General features: G+C 39.2%; 1 protein-coding gene across 21 annotated transcripts in view; it reads right to left on the bottom strand.

Moving 5' to 3' along the window:
* The window catches only part of SORBS2 (sorbin and SH3 domain containing 2), a 200,995-nt gene that overhangs the window by 28,662 nt on the left and 151,575 nt on the right, over positions 1-20,758 (bottom strand). For 10 of the 21 annotated variants that reach the window (XM_049866910.1, XM_049866909.1, XM_049866918.1 and 7 more), the window contains 6 exons: positions 17,393-17,551; positions 16,596-16,679; positions 14,617-14,673; positions 9,546-9,595; positions 6,957-7,144; positions 323-411 (listed from right to left, as the gene is read on the bottom strand). In XM_049866910.1, the coding sequence (XP_049722867.1) occupies positions 323-411; positions 6,957-7,144; positions 9,546-9,595; positions 14,617-14,673; positions 16,596-16,679; positions 17,393-17,551 (627 nt within the window). Of the gene's footprint in view, positions 1-322; positions 412-3,581; positions 5,169-6,956; positions 7,145-9,545; positions 9,596-14,616; positions 14,674-16,595; positions 16,680-17,392; positions 17,552-20,758 lie in introns of all 21 variants that reach the window. The other 11 variants (XM_049866904.1, XM_049866912.1, XM_049866907.1 and 8 more) reach the window with 8 other exon arrangements.

Genomic DNA, 20,758 nt, shown 5'->3' with positions numbered 1-20,758 from the left:
ACAGAGCAACCTCCTCTTCCCACGAGGTGGTCTAGCTTAGGACTCTTGTCCCACCACCATTAATCCACAGGTGCCCAGACTCAGAGAAGCCACACTGCCAAGGCTGGACCACAACTGGGCAAAACTGGAGCTACGGTCAGAGTGCCAACTGATTCTAAGCCCTACCCTCAGTCTGCCAGGAGTACCCTAGGTTCTTGGTTGTCATTTTTATATTTTAAGTGCAGGTCCTTTACTGGATTTTGCAGGTAACTTTATTTTTGACTGGCAAGTGGTTTATCTAGTATGTTGTTTAAAAAGACTCAAGTGCTGTTGAACTTCCTACCTCTTTCTCCGGAGTTCCTCTTCTCTCCCTTGATGTGCTTCTCCCCAAGTCAGTCAACGGGGATGAGTAACCTCCAGGGGACTCGCGGTCTATTGGGAGCGACAGGGCCAGTCAGAGCAAGCACCCACTTAATTACAAGCAGGCATGGTGAGCCATTTTCCCTAGTGGCTACTGTTTTTCCTTGAAAATTTGGAGAGGCACCACAAATGAAAACACGAGTGTAAAACTCATGAGTAATTATAACATTGTGGTACAGGGACACACAAAAAAGAGCACTTCAAAAGGGAAAGTACACCTGAGACTGTGGAAGGACTGTAATGGTATAAACATTTAATGGCTCCATTTCTGATATAATTATACTGCAGCACCCAGTGCAGACGTTTTTCATTTCAAAGATTTCTTAATACTTTCTATTTCTGTTCTTTTTTTTGCCTTCAGTTTAGTAATAATTATTACAAGGCCTGTGAAGCAGAAACAAACCTATTGCCCTTGAGTCGATTCTGACTCATGGTCCCCCCACGTGTGTCAGAGAAGAACTGTGCTCCACAGGGTTTTCATGGCTTTTGGAAGTAGATTGCCTGGCCTTTCTTCTGGGGTGCCTCTGCGTGGATTCAAACTGCCAACTTTTGGTTAGTAGCCAAATAGAGAGTAGGAAATTTGAAAATAACAACAATTTATAGAAACAGAAATATTTTGGGGAACAACAATTAAAAATTGTAGTAGTGAAAAAGAAAAAGAGAGAAAAGTAAAAAAAAAAAATGATGACGAACTTTAATTATGCCCGGTCTCTCTTCCTCTCTGTTTTTACATAATTGAAGACTTAAGGTATCAGTCTTTTATCTGTGGCCTTTTTGTACCCAGCTGATAAACTATCTTATCAGAAAGGAAACATTTATTCCAAAAACAAAGTGATAAAATTTCTCTAAACAGAAAGCATCCTATCAATTTTCAAATTGTTTATGAAACATTAAACTGTTTTTTTTTTACCATCAACAAAAGTATAAGAGATGAATTACATTACAAAAGTATGGTTCCAAGCATTTCTTAACAGTATCTTATGCTTTATGCCTTTATGTGACTTATACATGGAAATGTAACTAGAGGTTAAAAGTATTCCAGTAGTCTATGTTACAGAATTTTACCATTGTCACTAAGCCAAATTCAAATTCTTTCATCACTTTAATAAATTTAGTTATATCAAATAACAAAAAGCTTGAAAAATAAAATCAATAAATGCATCTGTGGAGTAATTAAAAATGCTGACTCATAAAAAGAAAACATTGTCGAAAGGTTCTGGCTACTTTTACTACAAGAAGGAATTGACTCCTTCTAGCAGGTGGAGTATGGGTTACATGTAAGGACAATGTCTAGCTCTCTGTGAACTGGGATGTGAATGTCCTACAAAGCCTTCTGGGGTAAGAAGGGACCATGGCCGAGAGGGTCTCAGCCAGATATTCTCATGATCAGAAGGGGATTCTGTACAGGGTCGTTTTCATTCTAACTTAAAACAACTTTACGGTTATAGGGCTCTAATAAGGACCATGAACTTTAAATTACTTTTATTAATCCATGGGATATAAACTATTTTCACTTGAACTAAACACAGATGGAAACTAAATATTTTGTTTAAAAACGAAACCATTTAAATGCATTTCAAAGTCCTCTCAAAATATGTTTCAATAAAGTAACTATCAGTGGCAGTGGGTTTGGTTTTTGGTTTTGTCTACATATAAGATTGAGAAATTAGGATATTTGAGTAATTGGGCTTTAGGATACAGAAAATCTGGAAAAGGTAGCTAATTTATTAAAAAGTTAGATGCTGACACGTCTCAGTCACTGGAAATTTCAAATTGCAGAAATTGATTTCAAAAATTCTAATTTGTTATTTGTGAAGCATGTTGCATAGAGTAAATGAATGCAAAGATAAATATTAATAAAATAAATTTGTGAAATTATAATTCACAACTGGTCCATATACATTATGTCTCTTTTTTTTTTTTTGTCTGTACAGATTATGTATTGTAATACAAACTCTGAACTGCTAGGGGTTCGAATCCTGTTTCTGCTATCTACTGCTGGGTGACTTCGGGCAAGTTTCTTGTCCTCTCTGAGCCTCAGTTTCCTGTTATAAAGCCGTGCTTACAGTAACACTTCCCACTCAGGTCTGTGCCGGTTGTAATTTGATGGTGCAAGTGAGGCACTTTGCAGGGTCTGTTGCACACTTGGGAGGTGCTCTGATGACCCTCCAAGCTTCAGCCTGGAATGCCCATTCTAGATTCTTAAAATTCACAAAGTCAACAGATGCACTTTAGTAGTTAATAAACATAACTGGATAAAAATATCAAAACACCTTGTATTTTTTAGTCATATGAACCTAAAAGTCCTCTGCTTTTGAATTGTGATTTGCCTTTGTGTTGCCACTTGAAAGTGATAATCTATCTGTGAAAATGAAGATGAAGTCACATTTAGCCTAAGTAATCTAATTCTTATATCGATACAGAACTGTGTTAGTCGATGCAGAAGATGAATAAACTAAGTGATGGAAAAAAGAGAAAAAGAATACACTGAATGAAGAAAATGGGACTTATATACACCTTAAAGATACATTCACAAAAATTTTACTTCCAATGTATCCTTTAAATGGAGACAGTCATTAAATGACCTTGTTCTCTTTAATTATCCATCAGCTACTTCATTACATATTTTGGGTTTGCTTCCTGAGTGTTTTAATGTAGTATCTTCCATATAGAATGTCATCAAATTATTTATTAAGTGAATGACTCTCAGGTTGATATAAAAACCAAAGAAAAGATTACCTGTTAAACGATCAATTTTGAATAATTTTATAATGAAAAAGAGCCAATGCAAAGTTTTCAGCCTCCTAAGGATACTGAGATTCAATTAGAATTTCTGTCTTGAAATATTCTTCTTAATTTGGTAAATTGTTTTATTTGCTGTCTTGATGTCCATAGCAGTTGTTTCAACCCTAACATTAAGGTACAAAAGACTTTCCTTTCGAATTTTGAGTGAGTAAAATTTTGTGAATTGGTGATTAAGCTACACATGAAATCAAAATAACATGTGAGTAAATGAGAAATATTCAGTAAGACATGTTTTCACAACTAGCAATTGCTCCACAACACGTAATGGTGCCACGTGGCCTTCCAGCTCAGGACTGACGAGATGTAGGAATGGACAATGAAAGAGCCGGAGGGAGGGTATGTCAACCACAAGGAAAAAGAAAGAAAAGCTAATCCACCTTGGAGACTCAGTGCACCGTCGTGGTCGGGGTGCTGGTAGTTGTTGTTGGCCGTGTCCACGTCTTGGAAAGAGGCGCTGTAAGGCATTCTGCCACAGTCGTTCTGGTACAATGGACAGTGGATAGCACCATCTGGAGGCAGTGGGTGTAAAGGCTGGTGCATGGGGCTCCTTTTCAGAGCTTTAAGGGATGAATTCCTTTCAGGAACGTCTGGCAGCAGTTCACTGATAAGACGGTGCAATATACTGTTGTCTGGCAAGCTTCCCCTTCTCTTCTCGGCTTTAATTTGGTCACAGATGTCTTTAAGGGCAGAGTCCAGAGCCTCAATAACAGACGCTTTACATTTTGTCTTTTCAGTCTGCTTTTTGGGAGTCGGATTTTTTTTCCTCCGGAAAGGCACAGGACTGACCAGAAAGGCAAGCTTAGAAAGGCCAGGGTCCGTTTCTCGTCTTCTGGGCTCGTCGGTGTTCTCCTGCTTTGCTCGTTCGTGTTTTAACATTGTGGTGAACCGAGTGTAGGAGGCAGGACACCTCCCTTTGCAGGAGCTGACGAGATGCCGGTGACGGTGGTGGTGGTGGTGATGGTGGTGGTGGCTGGATCCATAAAAGCTTTCAGAGGATGTGAAAGAAAAGTGATCAAAGTCACTCTCGCTGCAGAAGGATGACCCCTCTACATGGATGAAGTCACTGTGGTCAGAAACAACTCCATCTTGGTCACTATCTGAAAACTCCATGTGAGTTCTCGGCTGCTCATCACTGGTGACTTCAATATGAATTGGTACCAGTGTTTTAGGCTTGTAGCTTTGTTGTACCTGAGAAGGGTATTTACTTTGATTTTCTTCCTTCAGCAAAGACTCAATGGAAAATCGCCTTTTGGGACATAGGCCATTTTGTGGTGGTTCTAGGGTCACAGGAGATAGCATTTCACCCCCCAAATTGGGCATCGATTTTGACTTCTGAATCAGCTTCTCAAATTCAGAAATGCGGGTGGGCACCATGTCCCTGGGCACCTCCTCCGTGGAGGACTGGCTCCATCCATGGAAGAGACCCTTGTGTTGCTGCTCCTTCTCATACTGTATTATTCTCGACTTTACTGAACAGATCACCTCGGAATTCATCAAGTCTTTGCGGTTAATTCGGTGCATTTTCTTGTACATTTTCAGGAACCCGGGGGCATCGTGGGCTGGCCTGTGTCTAATCCTTGACCTGCCATTACTGCGACTCTCTTGCACGTAGGGGGAAGCCCATGGTAGGGGGCAGCTCTCCTTGGACTCCTCTTCACACAGCAGAGAGCCCATGCTTTCCGACTTGGTTTGTGGGTCAGGGAAGCTATCGCAGTCATCGTTTAGGAGATCATCGCAGCTCCGGGATTTGATTTTGGGGGAAACCGTTTCTTCAGTGCTGCTCCAGACCTCTGCGTTTTGCCGGGCCATTTGCCAACCATTCTTGAAAGAAATAGCCCTTGGCGAGTCCTGCGGGACGTCCAGATGCTGTCTATACACGCTACTGTAATCTAACTCACTTGAGGGGTTGCCGTTGAGCCCCGAATAACTGCAAAGGGACGGACAGATTTTGCTATCATCCCCACCTTTTAATCCAGAGAGCAGCGTGGTAGAAGAGAGACATTTTGAGAAGTTAAAAGGTTCACAGAGAGAGCAGAGCATGTCAGTTAGCATCAGATAGCACAGAGGAGAGAAGGCCGTTAGTGTGGTTTGTTCTACACACCAATTGTTACACATGTAGCTTCAGCTTTAGAGAAAAAATGTACACTTCTAAAGAACGAGGTAATGATTTTTAAACGAATGTAGCTTTGCAGATATTAGCATTAACAAAACCATGTATAACAATTAGTGTAGCTAATACATTTCTTTCTATTGCATAGCAGATACATCTTTCTGCAAACAGGACATACCAAAAATACAACAGTACCCTTAAGCTACTTGATAGCATGATTTGGTGGTAACTTCAATGTCTAATGATTAATGTCAAAAGTGTTATGGACTCAGCTTTTTAGGATTAGGCTTTGAGTTTGAATTGATTGATAATTACAGGTAAAGAGTAATTTATAAACTTATATTTAATTAATAAATCCCATAGTTATATAAAATAGTTTTCTGTGGGCACTAGATAGAAAAAGCTATGAGACAAAATATTTTCGAAATATTTAGCAAAATTAAGATGCTATGGACTATTGCTGCTCATGTTTTTCTAAGAAAAAAAATTAGTAGGGCCTCTTAAAACAAACTAATTTTCCTCTTTAATTGCTCTCTTTTGAACATCATGATGATAACAGGAAATAATGTAAAACTTTCGTCAGAGGTGAACGCATCTTGCTTTCTGTCAGTTTTTTTTTTTCTTTTCTTTTCAATTTCGATCTTTTGTAATTTGATAACAGAGAGCTAAACTTGACCTTAACTTGGAACACCTACAGAAATATTATTTTATTTTGCTCTGCTAAGTTAACTTTAACAAATGAGGGGCCAAATTACTACATCTAAGGGGACATTTTCTTCTTAGAAATAAAACCTATTGGAGAAAAATGTCCCTATGGAAACCCGACGGCTTCTAATCTTCACCAAATTCTCCAGAAGTCGGTAAGTACCCTCAGTGGATATGCAGTATTTGGGAAAGGAAGTTAATTTAAGATTCCCTCCTAGAAAACAAATATCTAAATTAACCAAAATCCTTTTTAATTTTGGTTAGTATCCAAGCATAGTGAATCAGTGGCATTTTTTGATCTATTTCTTATCTTAAGATATGCATTTGCATAAATGAGTAGAATCTGATTAAGTCAGGCCATAAACAGAAATGGCTTGGTGATTTCTAAATATTATAACTATGGCTTGAAACCAGATGGCTCCTATCTGTGGACAGTTGTGAACTGAACACTATGTTATGTGACAGCACACGGACCCTCTACTGTACATGTGAATGCTGACAAAAGTTACAGAGCAAATAATTAAAGAAATGATGTTAGTAGGTTAGAAAGATTTTAATCTAGATTTAAATAATTAAAAAAAATCAATTTAGGCAACAACTTTCTCTGTTGCTATTTTTAATTCCCATTCTGTACATTTGATTACTTTTTCTAGTTGTAGGAACAATAGAAAATTTTGACAGCAGGTGGATGTTTATAAATGTAGTCTTTTAAATAGCCTGGCAATACATTATCTGAAATAAACATTAATAGGTGCTAATAATCAAGGAGTCCTTTAAGCAAACCAAATAGCTCGCCAGCATGATTTAGTCAGCATGATTCAAGACGCTGCATGTAAACACTAACACACGTGTATTCTCGCTGGAGCAGCTCTCACTGGTACCCTAGACTACAACTTAAACTAGTAAATTGATTAAGTGTCAAGAAATTACTGCTCACCTTTTGCTCTCGATGGGGAGGAAGGGGAGGAACCAAGGAAGGACTTTGTAAACGGGGAGCTTGAGCCCGGGTGGTCCGCTCGACCAGGGCTGGTCCTGCTTGCGCCGTGATCCCCCAGGCCCCTCGGCTGACCCACTGCAGGCTCGCTCTTCCTCCTTTTCCTAAAGTCGCTGGCCATACTGGCAGAACTGAAAAAAAAGATCAGCACCAGTGTGATTGATACTGGGGGAGGTTACTATGTGAACACCGCCTGGGTGATGCAGATAGTTGGTGTGCTCAACTCCTAACCTAAAGGTTGGCAGTTCGAACCCACCCAGCAACACTGCAGAAGAAAGGCCTGGAGGTGTGCTTCCATAAAGATTACAGCCAAGAAAACCCTATGGACCACAGTTCTACTCTGTAGCACACTGGGTTGCTGTGAGGCGGAACTGACTCGATGGCAAGGGATTTTACTACAGGAACCAGAAAGATGGGCGGGTTGTGCTAATGGCAGTGATATAACTCCTATCTCCCATGCCCCAAACTGCGTTTTAGGGAATTGATTCCTTCACATTAAATTAAGCACTATTTCTTTATAATCTTTTAAAGTCAAAATTCTTCTATTAGTGTAACATGCTGAGACTGACAGTTGAGTGTTGTAATTTGTTTCATGTATCACATTTTTTCTTTTTAAGGGAGAGTTCCCACAACATGAGTATATCCACCAAAACCCAAAACCCACTGCCGTTGTGTTGATTCGAACTCGCAGCGACCCTACAGGACAGAGTAGAACTGCCCTGTAGGGTTTCCATGGAACATCTGGTGGATTCGAACTGCTGACCTTTTGGTTAGCAGCCAAGCTCTTAACCACTGCACCACCAGGGCTCAAGGAATATATTTACAGGGGAAAAGGGCTGGAAAAAAATGGCAAGACATCTAGTGCAACAACTGTCTCTTACCTCAAGGTTTTGCCTGTGGCTTTTCCTAACAACGCCAGCCTTGAAAAACCTTACACCAAAATTCCAACATTTTCTATTTAAATAACGAATGACCAATCATCTGGTCAGCAAATAAACTACTCAAGATTCCATTCATCCAATTGCAAAGCATGTTATTGACACTCTGTAATGGTAGAGAGTTTGTATTGTGGTTCTGGGTGTGAGTTTAGTGTCATTTTAAGACAAAATGTCTGTCAAATCACTAGATAAAATTACGTCTATACAAAATAAAATTACATCTACACTAGATAAAATTATGTCTATACTGGAGAAAATTATGTCTATACTAGAGGAAATTATGTCTACACTACATGAAATTATGTTTGTTGCAGCAGCAACAAATTGGCTCACACGGGCCAGGTCTTGGGCTCCCTGCTTTATTTACGTGATTGTCTTATTTAGCCCCAGCGGGAAACACCTGAGGCAGCCAACTGAACACACACCTGGCAGGTATAGAGGTGGAGCCAGGGCTCAGCATCTGTCTTCACTCTCCTAGCAGGACTCCCAGTCTTCCCCTAGCTCTGTCGCCTCTGTCTCTGTCCTGTCTGTGAGGCTCTGTGTATCTTTACCTCAATCCTCAGGTCAGATGAAAAGTCTAAAGCGGGAATGTTTCAGGTGCATATAGAGATGCAAAGGATATAAAAGGAGGGGTGGGGGGCTCCTTTCTAAGTGACTTGAAGGCAGTTAAACGGCACTCAGGAGGCCAGTTTACAAAGGACCCAAGTTACAAAGCCTTCTTCGGATGTTGACAGAAACCTTATGGAAGGGAAGATTCATGTTATATAAATATTTGCTGATGACGCTGTTGATGACATGGATGGAAGTTTGTGTGTTTCAATATCGCTATTAAACTCTCTGAACTACCTTGGGCAGCCTCGTAGCTCGCTTAGGCCTAGTGATTACAAGCTATCTTGGTTCAAGTCTTACTTTGTCTCTGCTACTTGTCAGCTGTGTGACTGTGTGTAAGCTACTTAGCCTAAGGTTATGGCATAGACCGGGCAACGTTCTGTTCTGTTAAACTTAAGGTTGCCATGAGTGGGAACCGAATTGATGGCAACTAACAACAACAATAACAACAACAGCTTCCTCGGAGATAAGATGGGGATAACAGTACTTACCTCATAGTGTTTTCTTAAGGATTGAACACGTTTATGCACTTAGACTACCTGGTGGATAGCGAGCCTTCATTCATTGGTAGCAATAACATTTTGGCATTTTGTGGGCAGAATATAATTAACAAACACGTATACCACTTTGTAATTTATAAAATTTTTGCAAACATTATCATGAGTGTTATCTAACAATATGAGAATTAGATATTTCTAAGCCTTATCTAAATAGGACAAATTTGGGTATAGAGGAGAGACAGTAGGGAGGAATTTCTCAGTCTGTAAAGGAATCCAGAGCTATTTCACTTAATTTTTACAACTTCTTGGATATGAATATATAAAATGCTGCAGAGACAAAATAAAACAACCTCACGGGGTATGCATGCTTAAAATGGAAATGAGTGATAAATAACCTTCATTACTAGTCCACTGATAAGTATTACTGATGATAAGTAAAGCACTATGCTGGGTATTCCAGCCACACAATGGACTGACAGTCTTACCTGGAGGGTCTCTCCAGGCTTCTGTCTATAGAGGACTGATACAAAGAGGCCTGTTAAGAGAGAAAAAGAGTTCCATGAAGATTTCTACAGTGGAAAAATTTTATTCTGTATGTGGACATTAAATTAGGCATCCTAAAAAGAATATTGCAAAAACTGAGCAAGTGAAAATAACATTCATTAAGATTATAAAAGTATTATGTAAGTATTTGTTGTTGGTGGTACGATATGGATGGAAGTGTGTATTATTCAATACTGGTATTAAATTGTTTCTGGATTTCTGCAATATTTTAAAGGGAGTGTGGCATCTACTTGTAACCACCAGGCCTAACTGTGCTCGTGCAGCCTAATCTCTACATTCTTCCTATCTGCTTTCTCTTCAGTACACAGCATTGCATGTTGCCCTGTAATTCAGATTACCCAAAACCCAAACATTATGTGACGGAGTGTGTGTGTGTGTGTGTGTGTGTGTGTGTGTGTGTGTGTGGTATCCAATGATATTTCCTCAGGAATACTGAATAAAAAGCTAAAGTTACACTACAATATTAACTTCAGAATCTTGCCTGTTGACTATAAATAGAAATTTCGTACACGAAAGAATAGTCAGATATTTAAAAAATATTAGTAAGCATCATTCGGTCCTTATAAAATAAAACTTCTTAAAAGTTTTTGCTGCCAGGTGATATCTTTAAAACGTGATGTTTAGCAGAACTTGAGACCTCTTTCATCTGTCAACAACACCGACATGAAGGACATTTTAATAAAAAAACATAGAATTTGTTTTGAAATTGAACTAAACTAACTACCTGGAACTTCAATCAGTACATATTTATATCTTTTAAATTAATTAAGGGGTAGTTTAAAATAAACCATTTAATGAACCAACATATAACCTCTTTTTTTTTTTTTTTTAAAACAAATGGACTCTTAACATTTTTTCTCAGATAATCTACTCTGTTTCCCGTGGTTGTAGAAACAGATAAAACAACTTGATAAATAATTCCAAATGCTTATTGTATGTCCACAGCATTTTCAAACTCCTTCATTCTGAACAGAACACTGAAATAGGTACTAAGCGGAAAAGATAGCTATGAATTTTTCATTTTCCATAGCCATCTACTGGACTAGTTGTTGAAATATCTAACAGGCAAGAGAAGATGAGCACTGAGCTACTGGATCTCTGAGGTGACTGACAGGCGAAAGCAGCTGTGGAATGATGTCTAGAACGTACCCGAAAATGTATACCAACTGTTACGTATGTGCATGCATAGTCTTGGCTTTCTTCGTATTTGATGATCAGTTCTTCATCAGAGATAAACTTCAGTTTGATGAAGAACTGAGATTCTAGCCTGAAAGTATTCTTCTATATGAAAGTTTAAAAAAGTCTGCCAGAAGGACAGGATTTGAACAATTGTATCTTAAACTTCTGTCACATAGGAACATTTTACCAGAATATTAAAAACTTACTTAGGGGAAAATAAAGTACATTTTAAAAATGATTTTGATAATTCTATTTTGTATTTGTAAATTAGCACCAATTAGCCAATTAAAAATTAGTGTTTAATTTTGCAATTCTTTATTTAGGTCAATCTGACAAGCCCCCTTCTGCATAGCTCTGAAATTGCTTCTGTAAGCTAATACTTTAATTTTATCGTCCTGAATGAGAATGCAATCTTGCCCAGAAACAAACAAAAGCATCTCTTTTTTTTTTTTTGCCAAAAAAACACCTCCCTTTAGATAGAAAAAGCTTCTTTTAATATTGCTAGTTCTTAGAAAATATTTAGATTCCTAGGTTCTAAAATATAAAATTAGAAAAGAAAATTGATCTGCTAGTCTGATAAGTTTACATAATCATTTTACCTTTCTGAACTCTGAATTGTACACTGGAAAGGTGGAGAAATAAATACCAAATAAATAAGAAAGAAGACAAACAAGTAAATAAGTGTAACTAGGTAATTGTATTCCAATTTAGAAATGCTAGTTCCTCATGTTTGTAGAAGTGCAACACCAGAGAGCCTCAGGGTATTGCCTCTGTTAGAGCCCAGCTTTCTGGGGGTACTCCCAACCACAAGCCTCAGTTGAACACAGAAAAGCATCAAGTTTAGAACACCCTTTGGACCTCTCTAGGGAGATCAGATCCTGTCTGCCTGCGATGAGCCTAAGCAGTATTGCAGGCTGTAAGAAGTGAAGTCTCTGCCTCTGATAAGCTAACTGTGTTTTAGAGTTACGCTCAGAGACTGCAATTATTCCTCCTTGTGTTGGGTTCAAAACAAACTGAAACCGTTTTGTAATTTTATGTGTACTCGAAGGAAAAGGTCTGGTGTTGAAGTGTAAGGTGACAGTAAAAATTCTAGATCGATGAATAAGAGAAAAAAAACTTGTACTATAAGAATGGTACTCATACTGAAACAGAAGGTGTCTCCAGAAAAGAGGGACTCATTTTACCTGTTATGACCTACTGAGTATTTCGTATTGCCACTATTTTAACACATCCAGAAGAAGGCCATTCTTTGAAGAAAGTGCCCACACCGAATTGCTCTTCCTGCTGAGTGATCCTGTGATTAAACTTTCCCTGAAAATTCTTAACTTTTCTTCGTTAACATCAGTTTCTCAATTATATTTATGAACTAAAAACTACGTCACTCATGGTATATACTAAAAAAACTAGGACTGGATAAATGGTAGCTAAGGTAATGTCTAATCAATTATAATTTTTATCAGAAATGTTTTACATACAGCTCTTAGAGACAGAATCCAGACACCTCATCAAAGCGTGGTTTCTTACACTCTGAAAAAGCCATCATGTTAAACTAACGACACAGTTAACATGCGGTCAGAGTTATTCAGCGTGGCTTCTCAGTCCCAAAGAGAGGACTGCACAGCAGTTTGACCATAAGCAAAGCACATTTTTTGTGATTTTTTTTTTCTTTTTGGCCTCTACCATAACATTGTAGAATGCATAGAATTAAGTTTCTATTATTTTTATGCCAAGAATTGTTGTGTAATGTTAATTATAGGAACTCATTTCATAGAAAATCAATGGTTAGCAATGGGTAGTCTTAAGTAAATAATGTTTCTCATAGATTTGAGCTCTAATTGCATCTCTTGGAAGAACTAAGAAGTGTGGAATAAAAGACATGACACCGAAGTGAAGGTTAAGAGATCTGTGTTTTGTGTTTTCTTTGCCCTATTTGACACTGTGATTTTGGGCATGTGTCTTAAAGTTGTTGGGCCTTATTTTTGTCGACTGAAAATTAGTGAGTTGGATACAAGGCTCTCTAAATTCCATTTCAGTTCTTAATGAACCAGCCACCTTAAAACATCCTACAAATATACTGAGGGAAATATCTGCCCAAATTGTCCAGTGCAAATTCTTGGGTTCATAAGTTGAAATGATGCCCTTCTTCAGACATGAAGGTGACATGGCACACAGGACAGGGCTGTTTGTTTTGCCTGGTATCCTTCAGACTGTATACCTGGGTACAAAACATAAACCTTTAGAAGTGAATGAGTTCAATAACCTAGTGTGTTGCTGATTACTCTATTTTCTTTTCTATGTAATATATAAATGTTTCTGTCACGTCCCCGTTTTAACACACTCTGATGCTTACCATAGGGGCAATAGTTGGAGTAGCAAATATAAGCTCTACAAATGGGGTACAGGCAGTCCCCAGGTGATGAATGTCCCACTTATGTACAACCTGTACTTGTGAACCAACCCCGGTGAAGCCTTTTACTGTAAAATTCGAGGTGCATACAGTGGTTCATAATAACAAATGGGCGCTGCTTTGTGACGCACATCAAGCCAGTACTATTATTATTGTTACTGTATTATATTAAAGATGTTTTAGTGTTTCCAGAGGTGTTAATGTTTTTTATGCACAGAAAGGTACCTTATATACTATATACTGACGTTAGATCCAAACCGTACCTAACTGTTCTGACTTACGTACAAATTTGATTTAAAGACAGGCTTAGTAATGGAACTCGTTCGTAACCCAGAGACTGTCTGCCTTTCCTCCTGACACTCTATGTCTACAACTCCAGTGGTCACCACCGTGTGTCAGTGGCGCCTCGCACAGCACAAATGGCCTACTATTTCCCAGTTGCACATATTTAACTGAGTTAAAACTTTTAAATAAAAATAATTTTTTAAATTAAATGTTATCGTATTCCCTTAGATCCACAGAGCAACTACTGTGTGAAAACCAGTTTATTCACTTTGCTTCTGTCCTCACTGCTTCTGAGAGTTCCCTCAGGCAGGCTTTTATGTAGTTGGTGTTTAGCAAAGCAAGGTGTCACTTTTGCTTGTGTCTTCTCATGAGTCCCAAATCTGCTTTCCAAAATAATTTTTCTGTTTTTCATCTAGCAGGTTGTCATAAATATTCTCAGATAGAGATGACAAATTAATTTCATTGCACATGCCAGTGAAGATCTTCTAGAGTGGCTGCTTGGGTTACAGTGTCCAGAACGATTAGTAATGTCTGTCAAGGGTATAGAACTGGGGAGTTGTGACACGTGTGCCAGGTATTTGTCAGCCCTACTCTTGACTACTGATAAAACCCACAAGTTGTGAGTAATTTAGAAAAGTGGAAGGATTAAAATAAATTTTAGGAATATGTGAGGCATAAACATCTGATTATCTAAGAATCTAAATTTTAATATGTATCTCCAAGCATGATGACAAAATGGCCCTGAGAATCCTTCTAGTAATATTTTGCTCAGTCTTAAAATTTTTTTTTTTTTTAATCAAAACAGATGGTTCATATATGCACTAAGACTAATACTTCTGGTTTTTGATTCTCACTTTGCTGAATACCAGGACTATACTGAACAGTTTAACTGAAAGTTATGGTTGGAAGAATTCTTCACTGTAGATCAGAAATGGCCAATAACTCTGGTATAATCAATGTCTGAGCAATGATACAGGGCACAACCCAATGATGTAAAGACAGGTTTTAAAAACAGCTTAGACACTACAGTGACTCGTAAAACATGGGTGTTCAGAATCACAGTTAACAGCCCGTCAGAGAAATCTGAAAAAGAGAGAATAATTTTAATTTTTTTATTTTACCTCGTTGGAAACACCAGGAGAATGGTCTTGAACATAATCCAAAGCCTTTTTAGGAGGCTGGGTGTAGACGCGCCACATAAGCAGAGATGGAATGGAGGAGGATCAATGGCAGCAAAGAGTGAACATGTGGAAAAGGTGACAACAGTTAGAACCGCATGCCGACAGCATCAGAAACACGTAAAGAAGGACACGAAGGAGCAAAATGGGGGTAGCCTAGGAGTGCAAAGCTTGTAAATATCCTCAAGCACTGGGTAAACTTGCCAGTGATTCAATTAGTATCTTTACAAATTTATTTCATCACATCAAAATTAGCACTCCCAGTCTCTGTCCAGAGAGGAAGGCAAGGGATATTAAAGAAACACTGAAGAGCAAGTGGAGAGCATGCTGGTGAGTTTCCACGTGTGGTAGTGATTGTAGGAAACGCTGATCATTTAAGCTCAGAACAGAAACTGGTATAGTCTCTACAGGCTAATCAACAACAACACACACACAAAAAAAGCTAGAGAAATTTTTTTCATTGAGAAAAAATACATTTATGTTTATACCAGGATACAAATTTGAAACCAAAAAAGAAAGAAAAAAAAAATCTTATTTGGTAGTATAAACTCGAGGGAAAATTTTTCAGTTTATATTCATTTACAGTCATTTTTGATTCAGTTCAATAAGACATAATGACACTGCATTTTATTGGAAAAAAAGAATCTACCGTAAACCACTAAGATCAGCATTCAAAAAACAAAACAAAACAAAACTCATTGCCATCGAGCCAATTCCAACTCATAGTGGCCCTACAGGACAGAGTAGAACTGCCCCGTAGGGTTTCCAAGTCTGAAATCTTCACAGATACATCTTTCTTCCACAGAGTGGCTGATGGGCTCAAACCCCTGACCTTGCTGTTAGCAGCCGAGTGCTTAACCACTGTGCCACCAGGGCTTCCTCAAGGTCAGTATGCAACTATATAAATCAGTATACAATATGGTAAAAGAAAGATTTCACTTTCTGATCTCTAATAACCTGCTATGCCATGTAATCTGGGTATGTTACTTAATAATTTAAAATTAGTTAATACCAATAAGAATATAAAAAAGTATGTAAATGACAGTTATCAAATGCATTGCTATTGGTAGATACCATTCCTAAATGAAACTTGAGCTAAGAAAGGCTGTTGTTACTGAAGCCTGAGTTGACCCTACACAAGACTAAGCACTTCCCATAAGGCCAGGCAACCAGGCAGGGCTTCCTCTGGAGGGGGCTTGGGAACTAGAGATTGTGGGGTGGGCGGGGGGGGGGAGGGGAGCTTTCACTAGCAGGACTAGAAATCAAGGTGTGTGGTCTGCAGGGTTTCCTTATTTTTCCCTTTCTTCCTATTCCTGTCAGTAAATGAAACATTCTGGCAGTATATTGTAGTGGGAAATACCCAAGGCTTTTGTCTGACAGGCCTGGGTTTAAATTCTCACTCTGCCATTTACTATCTTGGGTCCCAAGTTTCTTCTTTTGGGAGGGGCGTTGGGTGCGAAAACTCACGGAGACAGTGAGAAGGGAACTAGCCCTTTCCAGGTGCTTGCAGATGGCTCAGCAAAAGGAGCTATAATGATGGCTCTAATTACTGTCGTTGTTCGTTTCATGGTGCCCCTTTTTTTGAACTAGACCAAAATGGACTGTAAACAAACACAAATCTGTATAAAGCTGTAACAATTGCCTGAATATTCCAACACAGAATCCACCCCGACGTTTTGAATTTACGAGATACAAAGTAATGATACTGCATGATTTGGTGGTAAAGAAAGACCATCAGAAGAGCCTAATTCAGCATTCGGTATGGCAGTGAATGTGGGCTCCGCTGTACCACATTTGTGTACACACTGTGCATCCAGCCTTTGTTCTCTAAATGACACATATTTCTTCTGAAAATGATAACTTTTACAAATGAAACAACAATTCTCCTAATTTTCATATAGTAAGAGTCTAGCCTCACTTACCGGGCGTCCAAATTCCAGTTCTGAAAAGAATTTATACCAGGGTTCATTTTCTAAATCTATGTCATCTGGATTTATGCGGTCAGTCTGGAGCAGAAGTGAAGGAAAAGGGAAGGAAAAGGCACACTGAGCTGGGTGAGGGAAATGCTGTGTGGTACGAAGACACACATGCACCCACACGCAAACACACGCCAACTCTCGTCCAACAAATCTCAGCAGGAGGAAACAAAGGTAGCACAGGAAAACGGTAAAATGAAGACATGAAGGTGAGCGTCAGTGGCTTCCCTTGGGCCCCTCGCTCCGTCCTCTACCCACCATTTCTGGTTTTCTCCTTAGCTGGGTGGTAAAAACTGGACAACTCCATGACAGAGAGAATGGGCATTTCTAACACACCACAGGGTTAAAATAATCCCCAACAAATCACCAAGGAGCTCTTCTGGGTGCCTCACTCCAACATCCCTGCCCTCCTTGGTGAACAGCAGTCCCTACAGGTAAGTCTAAACAATTTGCATATGCAAACATTTGCTCAGGTGCAGGAGTGTGGAGAGCTGGGGGTGGGGGAGGGGACACCACAGGTGGGAAGGGATATTAGGTGGGGAGGCAAGTGGGGTGCTGGGAGACAGTTAGGGGGCTACTGGCAGGAAGAACCTGGGATCTACGTGAGAAAGAGGCAGCATGGTGGTGGGGGGGGCGGTGCCTGAGTAGACAGTCTCTCACCCAGTCTCCTGCCTCTGGAGAACAAGAGCTACACCTGGACTTCCTGACAGGTGTTAGAGAAGTCAAAGAAGGAGGGAGCTCACCCGGATGGGAGACAGAGCCGGGGTGCGCCAGCTCGGTGTGGGGGCCGCTCTCCTGGGCGGAGGGGAGGGGCCACCAGTTACTTCTTGGTCTGGTGGAACTGAAATAGGCTTCCGGCCGGGCTCTCTTTGGACAGGTGTCAGAGTTGTTGGGAGAGGGGGCTGTAATAAAGAGGGGTGAAGGAAAAACTGATTCATTAGGTAGTTTGTCTACAAGCCGAGAGGACACCAGCTAGCAGCGCTTGGGCCCTCCCTCAGGCAAGGTGGAGGATGAGTTTCAGAGTCTGGGCCCCTGCAACGGTCTGAGATTGGGAATCTCGGAGAGTGAAGCAAGACCAGTTTTATGAGACACCCCACGTCGCCTTCCACCTGCCTACTTTGAGCTAGGCAGCAGGACGGGGTTAGGTGTTTGATATCACTGTGGATAGCAGGGGCAGCGAAGGAGGAAGAGGAGGGAGAAAAACCCACCCCGGTGTGGTGACATTCTAATTCAGACAAAAAGCCAATTTTTATAATTGACCTGCTCCCCTCCAGGGCTTTCTGAATGTTTCATAAATGGAAAAGTAGAGTTTGAGAAAATACATACAATTTAGTAGAAACATCAAACATACAGCATTTACTCTACCAAACGATATCCTTAGTGCTTTCAAAAAATGCTGGTCTGACTAGACTGATTCAGGCTGTTGATCTTATACTAAAACTGGATACTTAAGCTACTACTACACGTGGGTTACCCCTTCTTGGATCATTATCACAAGACACTAATTAAACATCGTGCAACTGGACAGTATGGTGGTACCTTAAGTCTGGAAAAAACCAAACTCCTGATCCCAATGAGTTATTCACCCTGGCCAAGACAGGACTGCAACTCCACCAACATATTCCAGGAGGGCTGTAAGAACTTGCGTTCCAAGGACTTCCGTGTTATCCCCTTACAATAAGGGAACTCAAGGACTTCCGCTGAGTAACTACATCTCAGCTTTGGAAGAAACGCTCTATAACCTTCATAACGGTGGGAGTTTGAGCTACTGCCTATTCAAACAAAAGCCCCTCTTTTGACGTGAGCTTATCCTAGTGTTTTACTGACTTGTTGCACTTATAATAGTTCTGTTGATGTTTCTTGGCCTGTATTTAATAATGACTTATATCCAAAGTGTTTTTAGCAATGTGATTTTATTTCAATATTGTATAATAAAAGATTATAATGATAACTACAGACAATGATAGAAAAGTTGGAGACATCATAACTAAATAGTGAAAGGGTCTAAGTTATCTGAAGTATGTAGTGATTATAAAGACTGCAGTTAACCTGGGAAGTGTTTATGATGGGATCTAAGTGATGAAAGCAGAATATAACCATGCAATCGTACAGTAGTTACAATAGTATTACAAAGCCTGTATCTGGATGAGCGTAAGGAGGAAAGATGTGTAAAAGACCACCCGTGTCCTGGTATTGAGATTGTTCCTTTCATTCTTTGAAACATGATTTTGATTTACTTGTAATGTTATTTGTGCAATAAATAAAAATTAGAGAGGACATCCTACTATTATGTATGGGAAAATCTTGCATGAATCTTGAGATAGTTCCTTTATTTATGCCAATATTTCTTTGGTTTACATCTCAGAAATATAGCAAAATGGATAGGAGAATTCTAGTAAGCAACTTGCCATTTTCTGCTTAATTTACAAATTTGATTATGTTTATATTTGATTCAATTGTTGCAAAAGCATTAATTGAAATTTCGATAATAAAATTTTTTTCCCCCATTATAATTTAGATCATAAAAGCTGCACCATTTAACTATTTCATGGAGTGGTTCTGTTGGAACTGGTGTTTAGGGTAATTGACATTAGAGAGGATTTTGCAGCAAATTTTGTTTTGTCTATAGAGGCACAGTGATTCTTCAACAGGAAAACTAAGTCCTGGATCTTTTGATTTTCATATATTCTAATGCTACATATTTAATGATGTTATTAATTCCTGACTTTATGACTTCTGCTTTCAAGTACAGCGTTTTGTTTGCTAAGGGGTCACAGAGGCTTGTGTTCCAAAAAAACTCACTGCCGTAGAGTGGATTCCAACTCATGGCGGCCCTACAGGACAGAGCAGAGCTGCCCCATAGGGCTTCCAAGGCTGTAATTGTTGGGAATCTTTAGGGAAGCAGACTGCCACATCTTTGTCCCGCAGAGTCGCTGGTGCCTTCCAACCACCAACCTTTTGGTTAGCAGCCAAGCGCTTAACCACTACCCCACCAGGGCTCCTGAAACTTCTCTCAGAGGAAACAAATTTGTTTAAAAACATGTTGAACAGCAGAGGGCAGCAAATTTACTAAGCAAGTATATTTACCAGCGATTATGACTTCACTTTGATTTCCCCCTTAAGAAAATATATAACAAACGGATACGCTCAGCCCTGATTTTAGAAATATATTTCCATGATAGAATATGGGAAAGAGAGCAGAATAGCTATCGTTCTGTCCCATATCTTAGAGTGGCAATTTTTCATTAATTATGACTTTGCAGATTAAATATTCAGTTTGTATCACAATGGGCAATTATCTAGAATCCATGGCCATGGAAAACATAGAAAACAATGACCATTGGTAATTATTTATCACTTTGGAATGTCATCAAAGGCACAGATTTGAGCAGAGACTTTACGGTCAATAAAGAAATTGTAAGTGGCAGAACTAGAATTTTCACTTTGCTGTGGTTGACCTTATTGAATTCTTTTAGGCATGCAACAATTAAACGTATTATGTAGGGACCCAGATCTGCTGCCAAAGTACACAGAGGCCTCCCAACAGTCAGAGAGGACATACAGATGGTTGGTCTACAGACATGCATACACGCTAATCGTCTTGCAAATTCAACCTTTTCTGCGTGTAACTTGGAAGTTCCTTTGAGTTTGGCGCTAATATCAACACCCAGAAACTCATTTAAGAAACATGATTAAAAACCAGCAAACCTTTGCTGACAACTGACTTCCTGTTTTCAGTACGGAGGGTGGGGGTAGTGCTTAAGAAGAATTAAAACTCGATCCTATTTAAAAGCTACTGAGGGTGAACCATTTTAAAGTTTTGTATGTTTTCTGCAAGTTAAAAACACTTAGTTGCTATTATGGCTATAGAAATTTTACTATTCTCAGTACTCTCAATGCAGGCTTATAATTTCTATATGTTGCTTCAAACAACAAAAAAAGTGCCAATGTTATATGGTTCTTTAAATTTTATGCTCATTAGATTCTGAGCTTTAATGGCATTGGCAGCTACGTTTTATACTTACTGTGATTTCACAATAAATGTTATACGTCTTCCTATTTGGGACAGTCTTTATGGCTCAAACCATCAAATGAAACACCTAAATTTT

Source organism: Elephas maximus, chromosome 22 (genome assembly GCF_024166365.1).
Source record: "Elephas maximus indicus isolate mEleMax1 chromosome 22, mEleMax1 primary haplotype, whole genome shotgun sequence".
Taxonomy (NCBI): Eukaryota; Metazoa; Chordata; class Mammalia; order Proboscidea; family Elephantidae; genus Elephas; species Elephas maximus.
Note: the sequence above shows the minus strand (reverse complement) of the source record. Positions and strands in the feature narration are given on the sequence as shown.